The 24,309-nt window shown below is 40.0% G+C and overlaps 1 protein-coding gene across 10 annotated transcripts in view; it reads left to right on the forward strand.

Annotated features, from left to right (window-relative positions):
* Positions 1–4,458: 4,458 nt before the first annotated feature.
* Positions 4,459–24,309, forward strand: part of ptprk (protein tyrosine phosphatase receptor type K) — a 588,682-nt gene continuing 568,831 nt past the window's right edge. For 6 of the 10 annotated variants that reach the window (XM_043683654.1, XM_043683667.1, XM_043683662.1 and 3 more), the window contains exon 1: positions 4,459–4,748. In XM_043683654.1, coding sequence (XP_043539589.1) covers positions 4,673–4,748 — 76 coding nt within the window. In that variant the 5' untranslated portion in view covers positions 4,459–4,672. The remainder of the gene's footprint in view (positions 4,749–24,309) is intronic. The other 4 variants (XM_043683689.1, XM_043683694.1, XM_043683702.1 and 1 more) reach the window with 2 other exon arrangements.

Genomic DNA, 24,309 nt, shown 5'->3' on the forward strand with positions numbered 1-24,309 from the left:
CACTGGTTCTAGGAAACTCTCTTAAATACACTGCCTGAACTTTTCCCCATGGCTACCTCTGCCAATTTGATTTTCCCAATCTGTATGAATATTAAAGTCACCCATAATTAATGCATCGTGTTTTAAACATGCCCTCTTATTTCTTGATTTATTCTGTTCTAAGTGCTGCTACTGTTACGGGGTCTATAGGCTACACCCATTAGTGTCTTTTTCACTGATTATTTCTTACCTCCACCCACATGGATTCTACATTTTCCAAATCACGATCATTTCTTGCTATGGTACTTATAGAACCTCTTGTATACAAAGTTGCCCCACCACACCTTCCTTCCTGCCCTTTTGAAAGCTCACATATCCCTGAATATTTAGTTTCCAGCTATTATCTCCATGTAGCCATAATGGACCCATTAACTTCTATTTGGCAATTAATTCATTTATTTTGCTCGAAATACTGTGTGCATTAAGAGCCATGCATTTTGTCTTTCTGCCATTTTTCTCCCTTAGATCTTATTTGCTGCATTACAACAATATGCTGCACATTCTGTCCCTTCCTGTCACATTCTGGATATCATTACAAAACAGCCGCACTGAAAGGTTACCATATTCCTTTGCATTGTGAGCCTATGATTTCCATCTCCTGAACATACCCTCCCTATTTCATTTAAAGCCCACTCAAAGACCTAGTTATTCAATGTGCGAGGGCAATAGTCCCAACATAATTCAAGTGAAGCCCACTCCACCAGAACACCTTCCTACTACCTCAGTAGTGATTCCAGTGCCCCACAAACTGAAATGCATTTCACCCACACCAAACTTTGAGCCACACATTTAGCTCCTTGTCTTTATTTACGTGATGCTAGTTGGCCAGTGGCACAGGTCATAATCTTGAGATATTCCCTTACAAATTCTGCTTTTTAGTTTAACTCCTAACTATTCAAAATCTTTCAATGTCATTTTTACCAAAATGGACAAGTGGATCCCCGACAAATGCTCACAAGGAGCCCAATAGCCTGCAAATTATTTGCAATAATTTAGGAGATGTGGGCTTCACTGGCTAGCCAAATATTTAATGCCCATTCCTACCTGCCCTTGAGAAGGTGGTGATGAGCTGTCTTTTTGAACTGCTGCGAGGTGGCTCAGTGGCTAGCACTGCTGCCTCACAACACCAGGGACATGGGTTTGATTCTACCTTCGGGCAACTGTCTGTGTGGAGTTTGCACGTTCTTCCCATGTCTGCTTCCCTCTGTTTCCTCCATAGTTCAAAGATGTGCAGGTTAGGTAGATTGGCCAGGCTAAAGTGTCCAGGATGTGCAGGCCAGTGGATTAGGCATGGGAAATGCAGAGATAAGAGAGGAGGGGTGAAGTTGGGTGAAATGCTGTTCAGGGTTAGTGTGGACTTGATGGGCTGAATGGCTCACTTCCACGCTCATGGGATTCTATGCTGCAGTCTATTTGGTGTAGCTCCATATACAATGCAGTTAGGAAGAGTGTTTCATCAGTTTGACTGAGAGATAGTGAAGGAATGGTAATATATTTCCAAGTCAAAATTGTGAATCTCTTGGAGAGGAGCTTGTAAATGTTTCAGCTTTATCTTTTCCACTGATCTGCTGGGCCCCAATCACTGAGGATGGGGATGTTTGTGGACTCTCCTCCCGTCAGTGATTTGTTTATTTGTCCATCGTCATTCACAACTAATATATTGAGAAGTAACTGGAAAATCTCTAATTTTGGATGCATTTAGAAGTTAAAACTTATGAAAAATACAAAGTATGAATGAAGAATATAATTTTGTTTCAAAAGTGTCACAAGTGAGCGACAGATGAAATAGTTAGGAAAATGACAAACTATTCAGGTGAAGTACGAGTAGTCGATCATCGTAATGTTTTTATGTCTATAGGCTTGACACATTTAAACCAGTATGATTCAGCTGCAAGTACCGTCTGTCAAGGAGAGTTTCTTTGATTTCACTTTGTCACCTATTTTCCACTCCTGGCCAATATCATGTGTAAAATGGATGAGTATTTATGATCAAATTATTTGAACTGAAGTCTTAAAAAGTACCAGTTTACTCCATTGTACAAGGGACTAGTATATCTAGTCTAACCAATAACAAAATCGAGAGAGTTAAATGACATGGGCATGGGTGTGTGTGTACGCGTGCATCTATGTGTATCTCACTCCCCTCCCTGCAACATTTGACACACATCATTTGAATATGCTGCCATGCTCTGATAGCATTATTTTTGGGGAGGTTCATAGTTGAAAAAATTACTGCAAATCCAATTTTTCATTTGTTGCTAACGTAGGGAATGAATATGATATATTTTAGTAAGGTGAAAAATACCGGCAATAATTATTGCCTGCCATCTTGTAGTTTAAGCTGGCCTTTAGGAATTGTCCACTCACCTTCTCAAATATATCTCAATGAAAGAGTGGTTCTAAACCCTGCAAATAATAAAGAACAATAGCACTAATGAGTATTTACTTATACCCTCTTGAATTAAAGAAACTCAATATGGTTATGAAATACTGGTCGTTTGGATTTGATAATTTGCCAATAATTCTTCTGTAGAAGCTAAAAAAAAGGTACGGTATAACAAACTGCAAGTTCAACAGGAAATTCCAGCTGGTTCTGTTTATTAGCATGAAATAAAACATCATTCAAGTGCTGAAACTATTGTTTCCATTTTGAGTTTTATTTTCATTTCCGTGCACTATAATTCATGAGATTGCTAACTGGTATGTAAGAAATAGCACGTAAGTGATAATACATGTTCCATATGATTATAATTGCAGTACTGAGACATTTTTAGTCTAATGTTCAGATTTTGCCTTGTGTTCTATTTAACCGTGGCGAACTAAAATACTGTGCTGATGCAAGAATCATCACGTATAGTATTCACCCAAGGTTACATCAAGGCCAGAAATATATTTGAAGGCAACAATGAACCGCCTTGGTACAGTTACTTATAAATAATTATAATTTTTCCTAGTCTCTGGTGCAGTGCAGTGCCCACCATTAAAAAAATGCAGGCTGTAACTTGAATAGCTAGGTTCCATACAGAGCAAAAAAAAACCCTCAGCTTGGGCTTCTTCAAAGTGCTGATGGCCCCAAGTAAAGGTGACAGTTCCCCTGTGGGTCCTAATGATTACAAATCATCTGCTGCAACAGAACGCTTGCCCTACTCATTTGCTTTGTGTGCTTCTGCGCAGCACTTTCCATTACCTCTCTGCTCTATTGCTTCACACCAGTGAGAAACATTTCAAGTCAAAGTCCAGAGCAGCTTAAACCCCCTCCAGACACACAGCCATAGATATTTACAAAAAAACCCTGATATCTTAATGTGAAACAAAATGCTAAAAGGACAAACTGGGGAGGGCTAGTGTACTGGAGGCAAAGAGTGTTTGTGGGGTTTGACAATAAGTTTATTTCTTTCTGCACGTTAGTTTTTCAAATGAGAAAAGCAATGTAGAAGTGATTCCCCAAAATTGGATGTCAATCGAGATGCAGACAACCATTGCCTCGGCGTTACCTGAAGGTGCTGAAAAAAAAACTGATTCAAAAGTGGCAGTACAAATCAAAAGATCCGATTATCAAGCACACAGCAGGCATGACACTTGATGGCGGATGAAATCAGTTCTGAGTTTCATCCATTCTCTCTCCAGTTGCGGGTTTGGCAACGACTGAGTGCATATAATTGTTTGAGACCAGTTTTAAAAATTCTAACACGTATTTCTTTCTAAGGGGAAAAGAGAATATAAGTAGATGGACAGTTGCATATCACTTTGAAATTTCCGATCAACAGTTTTATAATAATTTGCGAAGCCGACACATTTAATGGGGGAAGTGCACGATAAATAGTTGCGCTTCAATCAATCCAGCAAAAAAACCCACCTAATAAACATCACTCTGACCCCCGCAATACCTGAAATTGATTTTCTTTCACTTTTACTGTCAAACTAATTTACTAATGAGTTGACATCACCACTAATTCCCTACTTTAAACATATTCTGGGTGTAGTTCATATTTAGAAAATATATAGTTCATATATATAGAGTTCATTTATAGACGTTAACGTTGTCGCAAATGGGGCCAGAAAAGTTACCTGCAAGTCGTCACCAGTTACAATTTACCTGATGCCCTTTTCCCAGGCGCTAGTGTGAATATTGCATCAGTTTGGGATGCGTTCCAACTCCCCCCCCCCCCCTTAATCACAGAAAGGACCTGCAGCACACGGTGCAGCCTCACGGTCAAAACTCTCAGTTATTTCACATTCCAGTTATGAAGGAAAAGCCGTCAGTGTCACGATGAGACGCTGTCCTTTGCACGAGTGCACTGTCGGTCTGGTACTTTCCTGCTGTGAGTGTGCAACATGGGCATTGAGGGAGAGAGAGAGAGAGAGACAGACAGACAGACAGAAAGGGGATGATTTGGTGAGTGCGCGGCCAACCAGTAGAGGACGCTCTGGCCTCCCTCCTGCGCTGTGAGTGTGTGTCTGGGTGACGTCAGGGGCTGGCCGGGGGCTCCTCTCGCTGTTACAAAGTATTGAAGTGGAGGGGAATGTATCGGCCAGGCTGTGGGAGCGCTGAGCTGGAGTGAGGAGCCTGAGAGAGAGAGAGAAAAAAAAACACAACCACGAAAACAATCTGCAGAAGTCCGACTCGAACATTATGAATGCAGCGCCCTTAGTGCTTTTGCTGTTGTTGTATGAAACTTGTGGCAGTGCCGCTGTGGAATTCTCCTCGGGTGAGTCTCACCGTTCCAGGGAGTAGCAACTTCCCCCCCCCAGCCCCCAGCCCCGAGCCCCGATCCTCCTCCTCAATGTGTGTGTGTCCCGGGCTCCTGTGTGCTAGAATTCTTTTTGCAACTGGACTCGGCAACAACAAACAAAAGCTATTGATTCAGCAGCTAATGAGAACAGTTTTCTTTTTATTTAGTTTCTGTTGTTGAGGGAAGGAAGAGGTTTGCTCAGCTGCTGGTAGTTTGTTGAAGGGGTGCCGGTGAGAGCCAGGGGAACGCGGCTTGTTGAATGTGAGCGGTTGGGGCAGTGTGCCGGCGGGGTCGGTGGCTGAGCTTCCAAGTTTGTTTTAAAATTCTCTTTCGTGTCAGGCAGAATGAAGGAACACTTTTTTTTTCCAGTTGTTTAATTGGTGATTTATTTCCATATTGTTCTGTTTGCTGTGGAAATGTGAGGAGTGGGGAGGCTGTTCAAGGTTAGCCACTTGCTGAGAGGTGAGGGGGGCCGTGGCTTTGACTCCGGGTCGAGCGGGCACGTTGTTACAAGCGGCCACTGACTCCTATTTCCTTTTTTAAAAAAATAATGTCGGTAGGTATTTATTTTCTTGACTCCACATCGCAGAATATATGCAGAGATAAATATCTTTCTTTCGCCTAATGTTCATCCCACTTTACAGACTAACATTTAGAGCCGAAGAGGACATAAAGCAACTGGTTACTTTCGAATCTCGTTGTAATTAATCCAACTGTAATTTAGCTGACCTCACTCCCTTGGTAAAATAAGTTTGCATTGAAAAGCGAGGGGGAAGGTGGCGTCTTTCAGGACAATAGGTATGCCCCAGTGGTATGTAATTTAAAATGGAGTACCTTAGTAATGAAAAAGTACAAGCAAGCAACTCATTGATTTCCTGGTAATTTTACACCCAGGGAAAGTTGCTGTCTTTCTGTTCAACAACAGTACAATGCTTTCATTGTAATTCTATAGTTTGTGTGAAAGGTACATCCTTTCCTCTTCGTTCACACACAATAAAATCTAAACTTATATTTCTTAAATGCGGCACCTAACAATTAGTAGCTTAGTGAAGGGAGGGTGGAGGAAGTACTGTAGATGGAAAGAGTGGGAGGTAAGACAAACTGTGTTTCAAGTATTCTTAAATATATTTTTGCAAGTCCAGAGTGATGCTTGAAATCACTCCTTCCTGCATCTGAGTGGGTTAATTAACATTACAGTATGTGTAATGTAATTTATTTTTTCCCTCAAAGCCTATTAGAGTGCCCAATAAAAAAACGACTCTTAACAATTACTGCAAAAGCAGTCTCAAACCTGTTTTGCTATGTGAAATTGAAGACTTTATTCATACCAATCCAGAGCTTGGCCAAATAACTGACAAACATGTAATATATTGCAATTCTATACAATGAACATTCCGGTTTGTTCAATGATGTATTGTCATTTGGAATGTTGTCAGATCATAAACAGCTCAACAATTCTTGTGTATGATTTCAATTGCAGGTGGATTTAGGCCACCATGTTCTCAAAAAACACAGGGTATGAGGGAGAAGAGTTGAATGTTAAACACAATTTAAAAATGCATGCCACTTTTGAGTACAGTTTTGAAAGGAATAAAGACTGCTTGATGGGTGTCTAAATGATAAATAAATCTATTATCTCAAATACTCGGATTGATATTGGAGGTACAAAGTTTGATCACTGTCAAATAATTTAATGGTTATTGCACGTGAATCCTGTGCTGTGAAAGTCCAAAAAGTATTTTGTCTATTAGAGTTCAAGATTATTTGTTGAATGGTTTCACAGTGCAGCCAATGTGGCAAGATTCACAGGCAAGTTGCAACATTTTTGTTAAGTGAATGAAATATACAAATACGTTAATTGCATTATAAAAGATAAATACTAAGTAGAATTTTTTCCCTAGTAGTGTTACCCCCTCTCATTTGCTGCTGGAGGATGTCAGTTATTTTCCTGTATGTAATAGCATTTCATTGTATGCTTGAAAGAGGAGCAGCAGGCTATTTCACCCCTCCAGCCTGTTGATAAGATCGTGGCTGATCAGATTTTGACCTCAGCTCTTAATTTATTACGCTATAACATAAGATAAGATTCACTTGTCTTAGAGAAATACAGCATGGAAACAGTCACTTTGGTGTAAATCGTCCACGCCAAACAAATATCCTAAATGCTGCATTTGGCTCATGTCCCTCTTAACCCTTCCCATTCACATACCCATCTAGATGCCTTTTAAATGCTGTAATTGTACCAGCCTGCACCACTTGCTCTGACAGCTCATTCCATACACACACCACCCTCTGTGTGAAAAGTTTGCCCTTGGGTTCCTTTTAACTCTTTCCCTTATCACTTTAAATCTATGTCCTGTAATTTTGAACTACCCTACCCTGCCAAAAAGACCTTGTCCATTCACCCTATCCATGCCCCTAAAGTTTTTATAAACCTCTATAAGGTCATGCCTCAGCCTTCGATGCTCCAGCGAAAAAACCCCAGCCTTTTCAATCTCTTGCTACTGCTCAAACCCTCCAACACTGACAACATCCTTGTAAATCCTTTCTGAACCCTTTCAAGTTTAACAACATCTTTCCTATAGCAGTGAGACCAGAACTGCACACAGTATTCCAAAATTGGCCTAGCTAATGACCTGTACAGTTGCAACATGACCTCTCCACTCCTATACTCAAAACACTGACCAATAAAGTGTACCAAATGCCACCTTCACCACCCTATCAACTTACAACTCCACTTTCAAGGAACTACGAACCTGCACCTTTTTGATCGGCAACACTCACCAGGACCTTACCATTAAGTGTATAGTCCTACTAAGATTTGCTTTTCCAAAATGCAGTGTGCATTTATCTTAAATTAAACTCCATCTGCCACTCCTCGGCCCATTAACCCATCTGATCAGAGTCCAGTTGTATTCTGAGGTAAGCCTCTTCTGTCTGTTGCAGCATGAACTTTGTCATCTGTAAACTTGCTAACCATACCACTTGAATTCGCATCCAAATCATTTCCATAAATGACACAAAGCAGTGGACCCACACCAACCCTTGCAGCACACTATTGGTAACAGGCCTCCAGTCTGAAAAGCAACCCTCCACCACCATCCTCTCCCTCCTACTTTCAACCCAATTTTGTCGCCAAATGGCTAGCTAGCTCTGTATTCGATGTGAATGCCTTCCTGAAGTTCTGATATGGAGATGCCAGTGTTGGACTGGGGTGTACAACATTAAAAATCACACCATACCAGGTTATAATCCAACAGTTTTAATTTGAAGCACTAACTGGACAACCACCTGATGAACGAGCAGCGCTCTGAAAGCTAGTGCTTCCAGTTAAACCTGTTGGACTATAACCTGGTGTTGTGTGATTTTTAACTTCCTGAAGTCCATGCAGGTAATGCCCACTGCTTTGCCTTCATCAATCTTCATCAATCTTCATAATTTCTTCAAAAAACTCAATCAACATGTTGACTATTGAAGTTTAGAGGGAGAGGAGGAAAGGCATTGTGTGTTTTTGGTTATTAGAGAAATCAATAGTTAAGGAGACTTCCTTTTGGATGAGATGCATTTGTTTCAAATGATATGTTTTCCACCTGGTACCAGACTGAGGGACAGTGCAGAGCAGCTGAAGGAAAGATATTGGGAGGGTTGGATGGGTGGTGGATGTGGAGAGAGAGAGGTTCCAGTGATTGTGATCCATGTTGGAACTACCAATGAAAATATACAAGAGTTTCCATTTGGAGAATGTCAGCAGTTAAATTAAAGAACAGGATAGTGGCATTGTCTTTATTGATTAATAGGTAAGCCATGTGCAAATTTGCCCAAGAATGGTATCCGTGAACACTAAGAGGTGTGAAGAGCAAGGGGTATTTAAACCAACACTGAGACAGCGAGGAACTGTACTATTGAAACAGGTTCCACCTAAACGCTGTGATCAGGAATCTAGTAAAAATAAAAACAAGGCAGTTATGGGGTTTAATGCCAGTACATTGTTGGCAATAAGAGCAGGCTTCAGATGTAAAATATGACCTAAATATCCATTCCAAAGCAAAAGGAAAGACAGTAATAATTACAGATTGTACATAAAACACAGCAGGTGCAAGAAAACCTGCGGAAAAGAAATGTTTCACCAGGGCACTTGGCCTCTGGCCTTATTATAGCCTTGGCCTGAACATGGGCGATTCATTTACTGAGCTTGGAATGAATGCCATTTTCGTGCAGGTAGCAGTTGACCAATTGTGGCATCGGAAATGTTGAGAATCAGCTGGTAGGGAATCTTCAGTGGTTGGAGTTAGAGTAAGCAACCAAGTAAAATGATCATAATGGTTGGACATCACTATAGGCAGTCTCGGATAGTTATTTGTTTTGACATGTTGTGGCACACGTCTGGGGAAGATGAAACTTGAACATGAACCCTCTGAACCAGAAAGATAAGCACACTACCACTGTGCCACAAGTCTCTATCGCATGAGTTTTATAATATACTCAGCTCAACCATTTTCAATAGCTTCATCAATAGTCTTCCGTCATAAATGCACAAGCAAAGATGTTTGTTGATTATACAGTGTTCAGTCCCATTCATAACTTATTGCACATTCATATGCACCAAGCCCAGGACAATATGCAGCCTTGGGCAGATAAATGGTAAGCAGTATTTACACTACACCCAGGCAGTGACCATCTCCAATGATGGAGAATCTAATCATCTTTCCATGACATTACGTGATATTAGAAATGCTGAAGCCTCCACCATTGACGTTCTTGGAGAAGCTGGTAGAAACTAAACTTATCTGGAACCAGCCATATAAATACTGTGGTTACAAGAGTAGGTCAGGCTTGCAATTTTGTGATGAGTAGCTCACCACTTCACTCCTCAAGGAGTCTACAAGGAGTGTGATGGTATATCCTGTAATGGATAAGACAAAACTCTCTCAAAATATGATGATGGTCTAGACCCTAACTTTTTCTTATTTTAAAGGTAAGTGTAAGGCATTGCATTCCAGATGCAATTTGATAGTTTAAACTATCATCTTCAAAAGAAAAACACATTTCATTTTTCCACTACAGATAAAATAGTCAAAATAGAAATAAAAGAATTGGCGTAATTGTACCTCTACCACAATGCTGAACAAAATAGTATATATTAACTATTAATTAACAGTTCCAATATATTAACGTCCCATAAACACACCCTTAGCAAATGCAAATTTTGTAAAATAGGTTGTCTCACATGCAAACAATACAAAATACTCCTCTTAAAGCTATGGCATCATCGTAATACACTTCATTTGCCTGACTGAGTGCAATTCCAACAACACAAAGCTTGACTCCAGGCAGAAAAAAGCATATCACTTGATTGGCAAACTCCCACCCCCTTCACTGGTCAGTTCTCTGTGACTGAAGTACAGTGGCAGTAGTGCACCTCGTCCAAATGGCAGTGCAATAATTGGCTAATCCTGCATCAGCCCTTTCCAAACATGCAACTTCAACACCGCGAAGGCCAACAGCAGTAGATGTATGGGAACACTATAACCTGCAAGTTCTCCTCCAAGCCAGTTGGCATCCTGACTCACTCTTGCTATGCCTTCATGGCTAATGGAACTCTCTGCCAGCACTATGGATGTACTTCTGCCAGGTGAACTTGAGTGTGGTGCTGGAAATGCACAGCAGGTCAGGCAGCATCTGAGGAGCAGGAGAATCTACGTTTTGGGCATAAGCCCATCATCAGGAATGAGGCGAGTGGGCTGAGGAGTTGAGAGATAAATGCGAGGGTGGTGGGGCTGGGGGGAAGGTAGCTGAGAATATGATAGGTAGATGAAGGTAAGGGAGAAGAGGAGGTTGGAGCGGATAGGTGGGAAAGGTGATGGAGAGGTTAGGAGGGCGGTGCTGAGTTGGAGGCTTGACTGGGATAATGTGGGGGGGAGGAGAAATGAGCAAACTGTTAAAATCCACATTGATCCCATGTGGTTGCATGGTCCCAAGGCAGGATATGAGTCGTTCTTCCTCCAGGCGTTGGGTGGTAAGGGTTTGGCAATGGAGGAGGCCCATGACCTGCATGTCCTTGGCACAGTACGATGGGGAGTGGAAGTTGGTTGGTGCGAGTGTCCCAGAGATGTTCTCTGAAATGAACCGCAAGTAAGCGTCCTGCCTTCCCAATGTAGAGGAGACCACATCGGGTGCGATGAATACAGTGGATGCCATTGTTGGAGGTACAGGTAAATTTCTGTCAGATGTGGAAGGATCCTCTGGAGCCTTGGACAGAGGTGAGGGGAACGGTGTGGCTGTGGGTTTTGCACTTTCTGCAGCGGCAGGGGAAGGTGTTGGGAGGAAGGTTTGGGCTGTTGGGGGCGTGGACCTGATGAGGGAGTCGTGGAGGGAATGGTCTCTTTGGAACTTTGATAGGGGTGGGGAGGGAAATATATCTCTGGTGTTTGGGTCTGTTTGTAGGTGGTGGAATTAGCGGAGGATGATGCAATGTATGTGCAGGTTGGTGGGATGGAAAGTGAGGACTGGGGTGTTCTGTCCTTGTTGCATTTGGAGGGGTGGTGTTCAAGGGCAGAGGTGTGGAAAGTGGAGGAGATGTGCTGGTGGGCATCATCAACCACATGGGAAGGGAAATTGCGATCTTGGAAGAAGGAGGCCATCTGGGATTTTCTAAGATGGAATTGGTCATCCTCTGAACAGATGTGGTAAAGGCGGAGGCATTGGGAATAAGTGATGGTGTATTTACAGGAGGTAGGGTGAGAGGAGGTATAGTCGAGGTAGTTGTGTGAATCGGTGGGCTTGTAGTAGATGTCCGTGGTTAGTTGGTCGCCAGAGACGGTGATGGAGAGGTCCAGGAAGGAGAGGGAGGTTTCTGAGATGGTTCAGGTAAAGTTGAGGTCAGGGTGAAAGATGTTGGTGAAGTTGATGAACTGTTCAATCTCCTTGTGGGAGCACAACGTAGTGCCGATACAGTCATCGATGTAGTGGAGGAACAGGTGGGGGGTGGTGCCGTTTAATTCCAGAAGATGTACTGTTCCATGTACCCGACAAAGAGGCAGGCATAGCTGGCACTCATGCGGGAGTCCATGGCTACCCCTTTGGTTTGGAGGAAGTGGGAGGATTGAAAGAAGTTGTTGAGGGTGACGACCAGTTCAGCAAGGCAGATGAGGGTGTTGGTGAAAGGGTGCTGGTTGGGACGTTGTGAGAGGCTTGGAGGCCTTTATAGGTGTGGATGGATGTGTACAGGGACTGGATGTCCATGGTGAAAAGGAGACTTTGGGGGCCAGGGAAATGAAAATCTTGGATGTGAAGGGAATGGGTAGTGTCCCGAATGTAGCCAGACTGACTCCCACAGTTCAGAAAAACAACTCCTAACCACCTTCAGCCTTGTGCAGATGGGGAGCAAAGATCAGACTTTGCCTTTTATGCTTATGAGAGAATAAATATTCCATGGATTAACAGACATCATAACCAAATGATGGATTAGCACGTGTGGTCCAAATAATTCCAAATAAACTTTTAGTTCAAGGGATAACTTGATTTGTCTGCACAAATTCAGCTTGTAAGGTGTGCCATTGTGGCTAACACTGATACATGGCTGCATTGTCAACACTGGGAGCTAAATATTCCAAATTATAGGATGTACAGGAAGGATAGGGTAATGGTCGACGGAGAGAGTCACTTAAATGATTCAGGCTCAAAACATTTCAATGAGGGGGTACATTGGGGAAGGGAGCAGACAGAAAACATTATTGACTTTAAAATAGAGGTGGATGGGAATTGTGCACCTGGTAGTAGTAGGGAAGTGGTAGACTGTATAAATGCAGCAGAGAGGCAGAGGTAGGTAAGGCAGAATGATATTAATGAGGAATGTTACAATTTCTTGAAAGATTGGAATAAGAGTAACTCATGTCAGAGGGAACTTATTGTATTTAGATCAGTTTTCTGCAACAATATTCGTTGTCACTACCACGGAGGCAGGCCAGATCGAGCTAACAACGCACAAACATTTCTCTGACATTGATCATAGCTTGATTGAGTTCATTGCAACTACTCAGATTTTAGACTTGGGTGATGCTGACTTTAACATGATGAGAAAGAGGAAACTGCAAATCTGTTAATGGTTAAAGTGATAAATCATCAGTGGGAGGTGTTCATGAAAAAAAAAAGTGCTGCAGAACTAGTATATATCTCTGAGGGGCAAAAGTTCTACTTGCCATTTTTAACAGTAAAGGAGTGATTGAAGAGGTAAGGGACAGCGTAAGAAAAGACAAATGCAAATACTTGCACAGATTCTGGTCGCAGGAATAGATACAGAGAACAAGATTGGATGGCAAAACAGCTTGAAAGAGTTACAAAAGCGATCTGTGTTATGAAATTTGAGAGAGAGAGAAAAAGAGAGATATATGTTTTTTACAATTAGATTTAAGGGGTGGGCTCCTTGATGACTGACAGCAATGATAGAGTCATTGAAAGGAAATGCTGGACATATGAAATATTCATTGCATCAGTATTTGCTGTTGAGAAAGAGGATGACATAACCAACACTGTGACAAAAGTAACATTGAATCAAATGCTCAGCAAAATTAAAGGAAGCAAATGAATAAGAATGAAGAAAATATTGGGACTTTTAAAAAATCCCCCATTTTTAATATATACCAGGACCAGATGGTTTCCATCCAATGTTCTAAAGGTGGTAGATAAAAATATTGCAAATGTCCTAAGTATAATCTTAAAAACAATGTGGGATCTTTTCATTTTCTTTCAAAAATTACACTTGTCTTTCTAAGAAAGGTGACAGAGGGAAACTAGGGAATTATAGATCAGTTAGCTTAATATCTGTTGTTTGGAAATTACTAATCTATAATTCAACATAGTGAATTAATGCTGTGATGTTTCAGCTCATTGGGAATAGCAGCGTGATACTGACTGGGAATGTCTGATGTGCCTGACTGTTCACTAGTCACCTCTGCAAAAAAAAAACCAAGGGATTTCTCTGGATTTTATATATATGAATATTCAGAATACATCTGAAAGCCATGTCATAGCTTCCAAGTTGAAGTTACACCTGTGTTTGTTCAATATGTTCTTCATATTCTTTTATAAAGTTAATTCACCTCAAATTTGGGCATTTGTGGGTCTCTAACTGACACCACCTCAGAAACTGCAATTTAAAGACAGTGTCTTAGAATGTTAAACCATTCTGTCCAAGATAATTTATTCTTTATAGTTTCTGTTTTTGTATGAAGAAAATATATTCAAGCCATAAATTCTAAACATGCAGTTCTACTTTGAAAATCAGTCTCATAGTGACTGAAAGTTCAAGCTGCAGATCATGAAATTGAAGGTCAATTATCGACATGGTTAGGAAATCGGCTGAATGGCAGGAGACAGAATAGGGACAATGGCAGGCAACCCAATTGGCGAAATATGGCTAGTGTTCTTAAAGGGTTAGTGTTGATGACAGAATTATTAACTGAATTCTTAATGACTTGGATACAAAATCATCTCATCCCAGTAGTTAGATACAATTGAAATCAGTGTAGATAGAAGCATGAAACTGCAAGATATATTAATAGGATAAGTGGGGAAAAAGTATAAAGATTGGATCAGCATACGATTATAATAATTTGAAACAGTGGAGTTCTGTGTATTGTACAAAGCTGATTAAGATATCAAGAACTGTTGAAGAATATAATTAAAAGTCAATGGAATGCTCACCTATATGTATTGAATAGCTGTTAGAAGTTATACTACTGCAAAATCCCTGCATATATGAAAGAGAGGTTAGAATAAACCTGGGGGCTCGCTGAGAAGTTTTGAGCTCTCTGTACCTCATGAAAGTTACGTTGCACTTGGAGGGAGGAAGTGCAGTATAGATTTTGTGAGAACGACTTGACTTCTAAGTGTTATCTTACCTTATAATTTAACATCAGTGGGCTTCTTAAGCACAGATTGATCACCGTCAATCCCAATACTATTTTGACTGGTTGCAGAATTCCAAAGGAACTCAATGGCCATGTATTCTGTGAAATTTAGAAGGTTTGTTGATTTAATCAAGTTTTTTAAAAATAAGGAACTGAAGGTAGATAAAAACTATTTCCACTGGTTGGAAAATCTAGGACAAGATGACATTGTCTAAAAGTTGACACTGCATCAAGTTAGGAGGCATTTCATAAGCAAAAGGTGTTAGAAGTTTGGAACTCTTTTCTGCAAACTGCATTTGCTGCTTGAGCAATTGTATGTTTTATATCTGTGATTGATAGATTTCTGTTAACTAAAGCTCTCAAGGGTTATGGGGCAAAGCCACCTTTGGCACTAGGTCACAAATCAGCCATGATCTCATTGCCTGGCATAATAGCTTCCAGAAGCTAAATGGCATTCTAGTATTCATGGGAACATGGGAAATTGAAGCAGGAGTAGGCCATTTGATGAATTTTTACGTCTTGCCTAGAAGAACTATACTGATGCTACAAATAACTTCAGTTTCTCCAGGCTAGGGAATACAATTACTGTACTTGCATTGAGTTCAGTTGGGAATTCTGCAAACAGTCAAAAGAGTATTGGGATTGATGGTGATCAACCTGTGGTTAAGTACTATTTGCTTGGGTTACAATGGCCATTTAGATACAAAGTGCTTTGACGCTTTTTTTGATTCCATTCTAGCAAAAAGATAAAACTTAAAAATGGTTTAGAAGGATTATACTTCAAATTACCATAAACGGGCAAAACATTTTATTTTCTATCCTCTTATTGTAAAGTGAATTTCAGCAATGTATAATTACTGGTGAAAAGTACTGTGTTGTTGTTACGTAGTGAGAGAAGATTAATGCTAATGATTATGTGACATTTCACTCCTGCATGTCTATTACAAACCTTTTAGATACTTCGGGTATGAGTGGTAAAACTGTCGTGATTATTGTTGCAGATAATTTATGTAACATGGGTTTGCTACGGATGTTGAATTTAAAATGGAAAACATTTCCGGGAAGAATATATTTTCTTAATCCAAGTAAAGAGAAACAATGTAAGCAATGCACAACATCATTGGATGTATTCAAACACTTGCTCACTTTCATTGCTGTGGGTGGAATTTTGTTTTGCTTTTATGCCAAACACAGTAAAGGGTGCTATTGGGATATCTTCATTTCAGTCATCTCGGTTCAACATCAAGCACTTCAGATCAAATATTGTTCAGGTAGATGCTGATGCAGATTGCTAGTCAGCCTTGCCCTATGAAATGTACCCCTACTATACCCATGTTGTTTTGTTTTTCATTTATTGATAATGCCAGCAACTTGTAACTTCTCATGTCTGACTGAAATTGCTAAACAGTATTGAATTAAGAGCAGAAATTTGGTCTGTGTCCAAGTCCAGATTAGTACTGGCCCAGTCTGACTCACATGAGACCATTTCAGTTGAAGGGCATTTTTATTCCATATGCTTTGGCTTGGGTTGAACCATTGTTGTTTGGTGATGAGATTATGATGCAGCTGAGCCCCTTCCAACTGTACATTATTAGTTACAGCAGATACCTGCTAATTTATTTATAAGTGAATATGTTAAATGACTCAAGCATTCAGAATTGTATATTCCTGGAAGATTAAACTTTTTCAGTGGAATAGAACAGATTTGGAAAATTACCTGTAGGGTTATTATAACAACAAACTTGATGCCAAACAGCATGGATGCATAAGTCCAAACTAATTTACTGCATTCTTCTGTTTCACTTGAAAATAGTAAAGCTACTTTATGCAAACTGCGTGCAATATGGAAGATAAAATGTGCAAGACAATATTATAATTATATTTATTTATTAAAACTGGCATTGTGCACCTTTGCGTTTAGAAGTATAAATCCTGTCCACAATTTTGACAGGAATTTTACTGTGATTTCTCGAACATCTAATACTAAAGGTTTACAGAGGATGAAATATAATTAATGTTCAAGGTTGTTCAGACTTGGCTTCCTATTGCTGACTATGTCTCATTCACCATTGTTTTACATTAAACTGCATATATGTTTAATGTTGTTGCACAGCCCCTCATTTCTGTGTGTTCTGTTGGCAAAACTGAAAAATGCCGAGTTGAACAGCTCACTGGCAGCTCTGAGATGTAGGTAGACATCCTTATTTGAGTTACTGGAAGTGCACAACAATAACATGAAGAAAAGTATGCCAAATAGCGTTGGTGCCAGGGTGTAGCCCTGTTTAACCCTGTTGATAATCTTGAATGCATTCGATGTCACTCCAAAGTAACTCGTGAAACTGTGCTTGTTCTCGTGGAATGAAATGTAGACAGGAAGTCTATTATCCACTGCAGTTGAAAGAATCTATCTCTGCTGACAAGATCCAAGGTTTTGATGAGATCTTTGGAGACAATGGCATATATCAATGTTGAGGAATTGAGAACGGAGTAACTGAAACTTAACCAAGAATGCAAAGCTACATGTTTTCTTGATTAAAAATCACACACCAGGTTATAGTCCAACAGGTTTAATTGGAAGCACACTAGCTTTTGGAGCGACGCTCCTTCATCAGGTGATAGTCACCTGATGAAGGAGCATTGCTCTGAAAGCTAGTGTGCTTCCAATTAAACCTGTTGGACTATAACCTGGTGTTGTGTGATTTTTAACTTTGTACACCCCAGTCCAACACCGGTATCTCCAAATCATGTGTTCTTGATAGCTGTGTTTACGGTGGTAAAACATGGATAATTTATGCAAACCAAGAAAAGGAAGCTAAATAGTTCAACCTTCCATTGTCTCCAATATTGGCAATGTCATGCTAAGGCAGAGTGCCGAATATGTAAGTAAAGGGGTCTTACTGTGTTTGTCCATGTTGTTAGCAATGACTTTGTTGGCTGGGTCAGGTCAGCAAAATAAACAATGGCTGCATCTCAAAAGATGTACTGTATAGGTATTTTGTTGGTGCATGTGACCAGCAGATTACCTACATCTGCAATGCAGGGATGTCTGTAAGCAGAACTTGAGGTCAATTTGGCATTACAGTCATTGACTGGAGATAAAAAGCAGGATATGGAAAAGCAAAGATGGAAAAGAGAACCCAGTGGAAGGAACATGCAAGTCAATCTCTGGCCAATGTTGCATGTTCTCTCTGTTGTTCTTCCCCTACCTCTTTCTGCTTTACTCTTTCTCTGCTCACTTCAATCACTCTTGAGCTCCTCTCTACCGACCTCGCTTGCCATTTCCTGATTTTGATTTTAACATGCATATATGATTAGATTAGATTCCCTACAGTGTGGAAACAGACCCTTTGGCCCAACAAGTCCACACATACCCTCTGAAGAGCAACCCACCCAGACCCATTCCCCTGCATTCACCCCTGACTAATGCACCCAACACTATGGGCAATTTGGCCTGGCCAGTTCACCTAACCTGCATATCTTTGGACTGTGGGAGGAAACTGGAGCACCCGGAGGAAACCCACGCAGACGCGGGAAGAATGTGCAAACTCCACACAGACAGTTGCCCGAGTTTAAGAAAAAATATCCAGTCATCTCACATACACTTCCAGCAGAAGTATTTGCCCATTGATCAGGAGTAGAAAACATATGATTTCCTCTTGCTACTTGTGCCACTGTGGCTGCTGATAGCACCCTGTCCATTATCAGCACAATTGAAATTGATAATTGAGCACACATCAGGGATTTAAACTTGGAAACTTCCTGATCTGTATGATGTTAATTGCTTTAGATGTTGGGAAGATGGAAGTCTGATTTTTCTTTCTCTCTTTTTTGATATAAGCACTTGCTAAACATTGCATTAATGCTTTGTATTTCAGTCCCTCCCTCAAACCATGGAAGTTGTGTTTTCCTCATCAATGTTTGTTAAAGTGGCAAAAAGCCTGAGTAATCTGAGTTCAGGTAAATGCATTAAATGTGTAATTTCCCCAGATTGTCTGTGATGTGAAAATTATTAGATGCTGGATTATAGGCTTGGTTGTGAGATTCACAATGTATTTTATATATAGTTAGAAATTATATACTTGCTCTGTAGCTTTTTAAAGGAGTTTAACAGTCAATTGATTTGACTTAGTGTTATCTCTTTCTCTATTAGATTGAATGCAACTTTTTATAAAACAAATTACTGGGCTTCAGTTATTTTGAAGTCTTTTGATCAAATTCGTATTGTATCTGCTGCCTTGAAAATGTCTTCCTTCGGATTAGTTGTTGTCTTTTCCTTAACCTGGAAGTTATAAATTACATTTTATATTGCCTGTCTAGTGCAGAATGTACTGATCTAATAAACAGAATAGTGAATTTTATTACTGAGTAACATATACTTGGCTCATTCATTCAGTTTGGTTTTGAGAGATATTTATGTTTTTCTAAACCTTTTTTAATTTAGATTTCTTCAATGTTTTGTTCAGAGTTGATAAAGCCTTTGAACTCCTAACGTACTGTTTACTATTCTTCAATACTTCAGAATGATCTCATTTGGTTTGAATTGCCAGTATACTTTTCCAATGGAGGTAGGAACATAGGATAAATCATTTTGTGGTTACTTGAATAGTAGATATGTAGGAACAGGATGTGGTCATTCAGTTCATTGAGCCTATCCTATCATTCAATAAGATACTGGTTGATCGAACACTTCAATGCATTTTACCCACTATATCCCTATAATCAGGTATGCCTTGGAAAATGGTGGGATGGTGGTGGGGGATGGGAGTGGGGGTAGAAAATGGTCAATTTCTACTTCAAATGTACTCCAAAGACTGAGTTTCTATAGTTGGCTGGGCTGAAGAGTTCCAAAGATTCCTAACCCTCTGATTTTTAAAAAAAATCTTGTCATCTCAGTCCTGCATGGCATCCTTATTTTTAAATTGTATCCCGCCCTTCCTCCCTACTTCTAGAATTCCTAACTAGGGATGCACCTTTATATATTTTTGTAGGTTTCATGCGATTACACCTCATTCTTAAACTCTAGAAAATACAGGCCCAGTTTTCCCAATTTATTTTCATAGGATAGTCTCACCATCCTAGGAACCAATTTGGTGCATGCTGTTGTAGTCTCTGACTGGCAATATTATCTACCCTGAGGTAAGGAGACCCAAACTATTCTTCATATTTCAGATACTGTCTAACCAAGCTGCTAGACAGTTGAAGCAAGACTTCACCTTACCTGTGCTCAAATGCACTTTCAACAGAAGCTAACATTCCATTAGCCTTCCTAATAGCTTACTGCACTTGCATAACAGCCTTCAGTGATTTTTTGATAAGTCCCTTTTCATATCTACACTTTCCAACCTCTTGCCATCTAAGAAATGCTCTGCGTAGCTGTTCTTCCTCCCAAAGTGGACAGCATCCCTCATCTTTGCACGTTATATTCCATCTCCCATGTTCTTGCTGAATCATTAAGTCTGTCCAAATATTCCAGTAAATGTTTTACAACTTCCTCTGCACACTTGTTCCTGTTTAACTTTGTATCATCTGCAAAATTGGAAATATTGTAGTTGGTCCCCAAGTCCAAGTTACTTAATATAAAATCTGAATAGCTGGGGCCTAACTACCAATCCTTGCAGTTCACAGTTAGCAAATCCAAGAATGACCCATGTATTTCTCATTGTTTTCATGCCTGTTAGCTAATCCTTAATCCATTCCAGTACATTACTACTTAACACGTGCGTTAGTGTTGCTAACCAACCTTCTGTAGGGGACCTGATCACAAGCCTTCTGAAAATCCAAATAAACTACATTGAGTCTGCTTAATCAATGTTGTTAGTATCCGCAAAAAGCTCTTGAGTTTTTAAGAGTATGATTTCCCATTTGCAAATCCATGCTGACTATGTCCAATCAGAATTTTTGTCCGAGTGTCATTTATTACATCCTTAATGATAGTGTTTAGTATTTTTTTTGTAAGGTTGACTACTCTGTAATTCCCTGTTTAATTTTTCCTTACTCCTTTCTTAAGTAGTATGGTTGGCATTTGTGAGCTTCCAGTATGCATCAATGATTCCAAAATCAGTTGCATTTTTGAAGAGGATTACCAATGCATTTGCTCTGTCTATAGTCAGTATTTTGTGATGTAGACTATTGGGTCCTGGGAACTTATCAACTTAAGCCCCGTCAATTTCTTCAGTACAAACTTGTTAATAATTCCAACTGGGGCGAGAGAGATGTTCAGGGCAGTCACTTGACTCTAATTCTGGGATATTTCTTATATTGTCGTCTTTAAAAACAGACCCGAAGCAATTGCTGAAGATCTCTGCCATTTCTCTAGTCCCCATTATAAATGTTCCAGACTTGACATTTGGTGCATCCACATTCGTCTTGGCCAAAAGTTTCCTCTTTATGTAGAAGCTTATACAGTTCGTTCCTCTGTTCCCACATACTTCAAATCTGCAAAAGAAGTACTCAAACCTTTTACTTAGGCATTCCGCCCTTGTCTGCTGCAGAGCGGAGATTGACACCAAAACACACAGAGAAGGTTGCCAATCTGATAAAGAAGTGTGACAAATGGTATAACCTACCCCTCAGCTCTCCCCCAGCCCCCCCCCCCCAATCTGTTATAAAGGAGTGGTAAAATGAAATTGAATCTGTTCACCCACTTTATAATTAACAAGTAACAACTTATTTATCTAACTCCAACAGTGAACAAATTAACTGAACTAACAAACTGAGCAATTCCTCTCTAGCCACCTATTCCCAAGTAAAACAAGATTCTAATAGTATGTTGTTCAAATAAATACAAATCCCACTTGTATAACAAAACAATAAAAATTTTAGAACTTATTCTCTATGAGCTTTGAGTGACTGTGTCTTCCGAAATGCTTGTCGCCCTCTCCACAGATCATCTTTCCAAAATGCCTCTATGTCAAATTCTTGTGACAGGGACTGTTCTCTCCGTGAATTCTGCAGTCTTGAATAGTAGGTAAATATGCTGTGGTACCTTTATGGAACAATGATGCTTTTTTCTGAGAGTTTGAAGTTGTTACCTCTTCAGTTGGTCTCCCCAATTTTCCAAAATGCCCTCATCTTTATAGCCTTGATCTATTAATTTCTTTACAATCCGATTGGTTCAACGTTGGCAAAACCACCAGATTTAAATTTGATAGGGTTTTAGTACCTAAGTTTTAGTATTTAAGTGTTAAGAATTAAATTGGCTAAATTTGAAATGACTTGTTGTATTGGTAAAAATGCTGTCTGGCTGTTTAATATATAATGTTTCGATTTGTGTGCTCTCTGTAGCTGTGCGTCAGACTGCTGTTCAGATATTCTTTTTTTTTCAAATTGCTTTGCTAAGTACAGAAAAAAAAATCTCTTTTAAAGCAACTATGCACTCTTCCACTATTGTGCACTTTTATACATCAACTTCATAACGTGTGTGACAGACAAAAGGCAGGGAACTGACTCAGAGTTTAATTAAACAAACCTTTTTTATTTAACTCTTTCAGCACCAGTACTCAATATGAACAGACATTTTATTGTGACATTTACATCTCATTTCATCTAACCTAACTTGAACTTCAACTCACTTCATTTAACTTTACCTTAGCTTTACTTAATCCACATTTAACTCTAACTATAACTTTATAAGTTTGGCTTTATTCAAGTCGTACCCTAATTTGAATGAAGTGGCCAGCTTTGTTCTCAGTGTAGATCTCACCATAGTTCTTTGTTGTTGCTGAAGCTCACTTCAGAGTATGTGCTTCTGAAATGTGGTTTGGAAGGATTCTCTGAAAATTTCTTTGTTCTGTTAATGTATCTGCTCTTTTCCAGAAAAATCTCTGACACTCAGCCAATGAATTAATCAAATCCTGAACATATTGTTCGATACCAGCTAATGGACCTTGGGCTTTTTTAAAAAACCAGCAAAATATTAAACAGTCACATTCCATGGTCCATGTAAGGTAGAGACACCATGACACCTGTCTTATTTAGTCAACACAGGCAGTTTCAAGTCAGAGTGTCCTGGCTGTGGTTTTAACTGAGGTCAAAATTCCCAGCATGCTTGATTGTAGCTCTTAACCAGTCTGGTAACTATTTCTGTTGCTGACCACAAGTGTGACCACCTTCGCTACATGATATCCATATACAGAGGAACCTTGATTATCTGAACAAGATGGGCCGGCACTATTTCTTTCGGTAAATTGATAATTTGGTTAATCGATTCAATGCCTCTCCTCTGGGACTCAGAGTTTTCTGTGAAGTCTGCTCCCCAGGAGAGGAGACTGCAGCACATGTCCCAGCCTAGGGACAGCATACCACTGCAGCACCACCCCTCCGCCTGCCCCCCCAACGCCAGGCAACAGGAAACAAGGCAGTGGTAAACTGAGGCTTTAGTTTACCATTGCCTTGTTTCCTCTTGTCCGTGCTGTCCCTAGCCCCTATATGTTGCATCTGTTTTGAGCTGAGCTTGCTATTAATTAAACTTCAAGTTCACATACATGTGTCTGTGTTGACCTTCTCAAACATCTTGGTTCCATCTTCAGAAAATTTAACGCTTTGTCTTTAACAAAACCATGATGACTTTTCTAAATTAATCCACATTTGTCTAAATCATATTTAAATTTATATATTCCCATATTATCAATTCCAATTGCTTCCTTGAGTATGATGAAACAATATGACTTAGACACTGGATATGTCCTTAGACCCTTTCTGAAACAAAGGTGCAATGTTACAATCTCCCCATTCTATTTTGCAGCCCAACCAGTATCTCAACTACCTTGTTTGTTTTTGTGACTCTCGGCATCTTCTTTGGTAAAGTCAAATGCTAAGTATGGAGTACAGCTTTAATCACTTCCCTACGTTCACTGTTTGAGTACAGGTCTTGTTTTCAATCCATTTGGCGTACCCATCCTCTGACAGCCTATGATCACGTCTTTCGAGGACCTCTGGCTGTAAATTGTGATTGAAGCAATTGTGTGTAGATCTGAATACTCTGGCACACCATCAAACAACTCTACTCCTGTAATTGAGTAATTAATGGCACAATTGAAGGTGCCTGGCCTGAATATTCTTTCCTGAGACACACTTGCATTAAAATCTTAATGCTGCAGAGTTTGGTCTTTGCTATCAATGATTTGTATCCTTTTGCATCAGGTGTAACCAGCGAGCAAAGTGTCATCCTTTTGGATCAATTTGGCATCAGAAGTTCTGTTGCTTCATGGTGACACAGTTTGGACACACAGAATCTTGGTTTGTCCTTTGACAAGAAGGCTGAAACAAGATGCTGCTGCTTCTGGTGCACTAAGTAAGATACAAGGAATGTGGTTGGTGATACGGTCTATCTTTTTACAGGATAGTTTGGAGGCAGATAGTCAGTAGGTAGGGGCTAATTTTCACTCAAAGTTAAGACTCAACAAAATCATCGCAATAATATCACTTGGAATACAGAACTGGTTCAGAGGTAGAAGGCAGAGGGTGGTGGTGGTGGAGGATTGCTTTTCACACTGGAGGCCTGTGACCAGTGGAGTGCCACAAGGATCAGTGCTAGGTCCATTGCTTTTTGTCATTTGTATAAACAATTTGAATGTGAACATAGGAGGTATTGTTAGTAAGTTTGCAGATGACATAAAAATTAGAGGTGT

The sequence above is a fragment of the Chiloscyllium plagiosum genome, chromosome 3 (genome assembly GCF_004010195.1).
Source record: "Chiloscyllium plagiosum isolate BGI_BamShark_2017 chromosome 3, ASM401019v2, whole genome shotgun sequence".
Taxonomy (NCBI): domain Eukaryota; kingdom Metazoa; phylum Chordata; class Chondrichthyes; order Orectolobiformes; family Hemiscylliidae; genus Chiloscyllium; species Chiloscyllium plagiosum.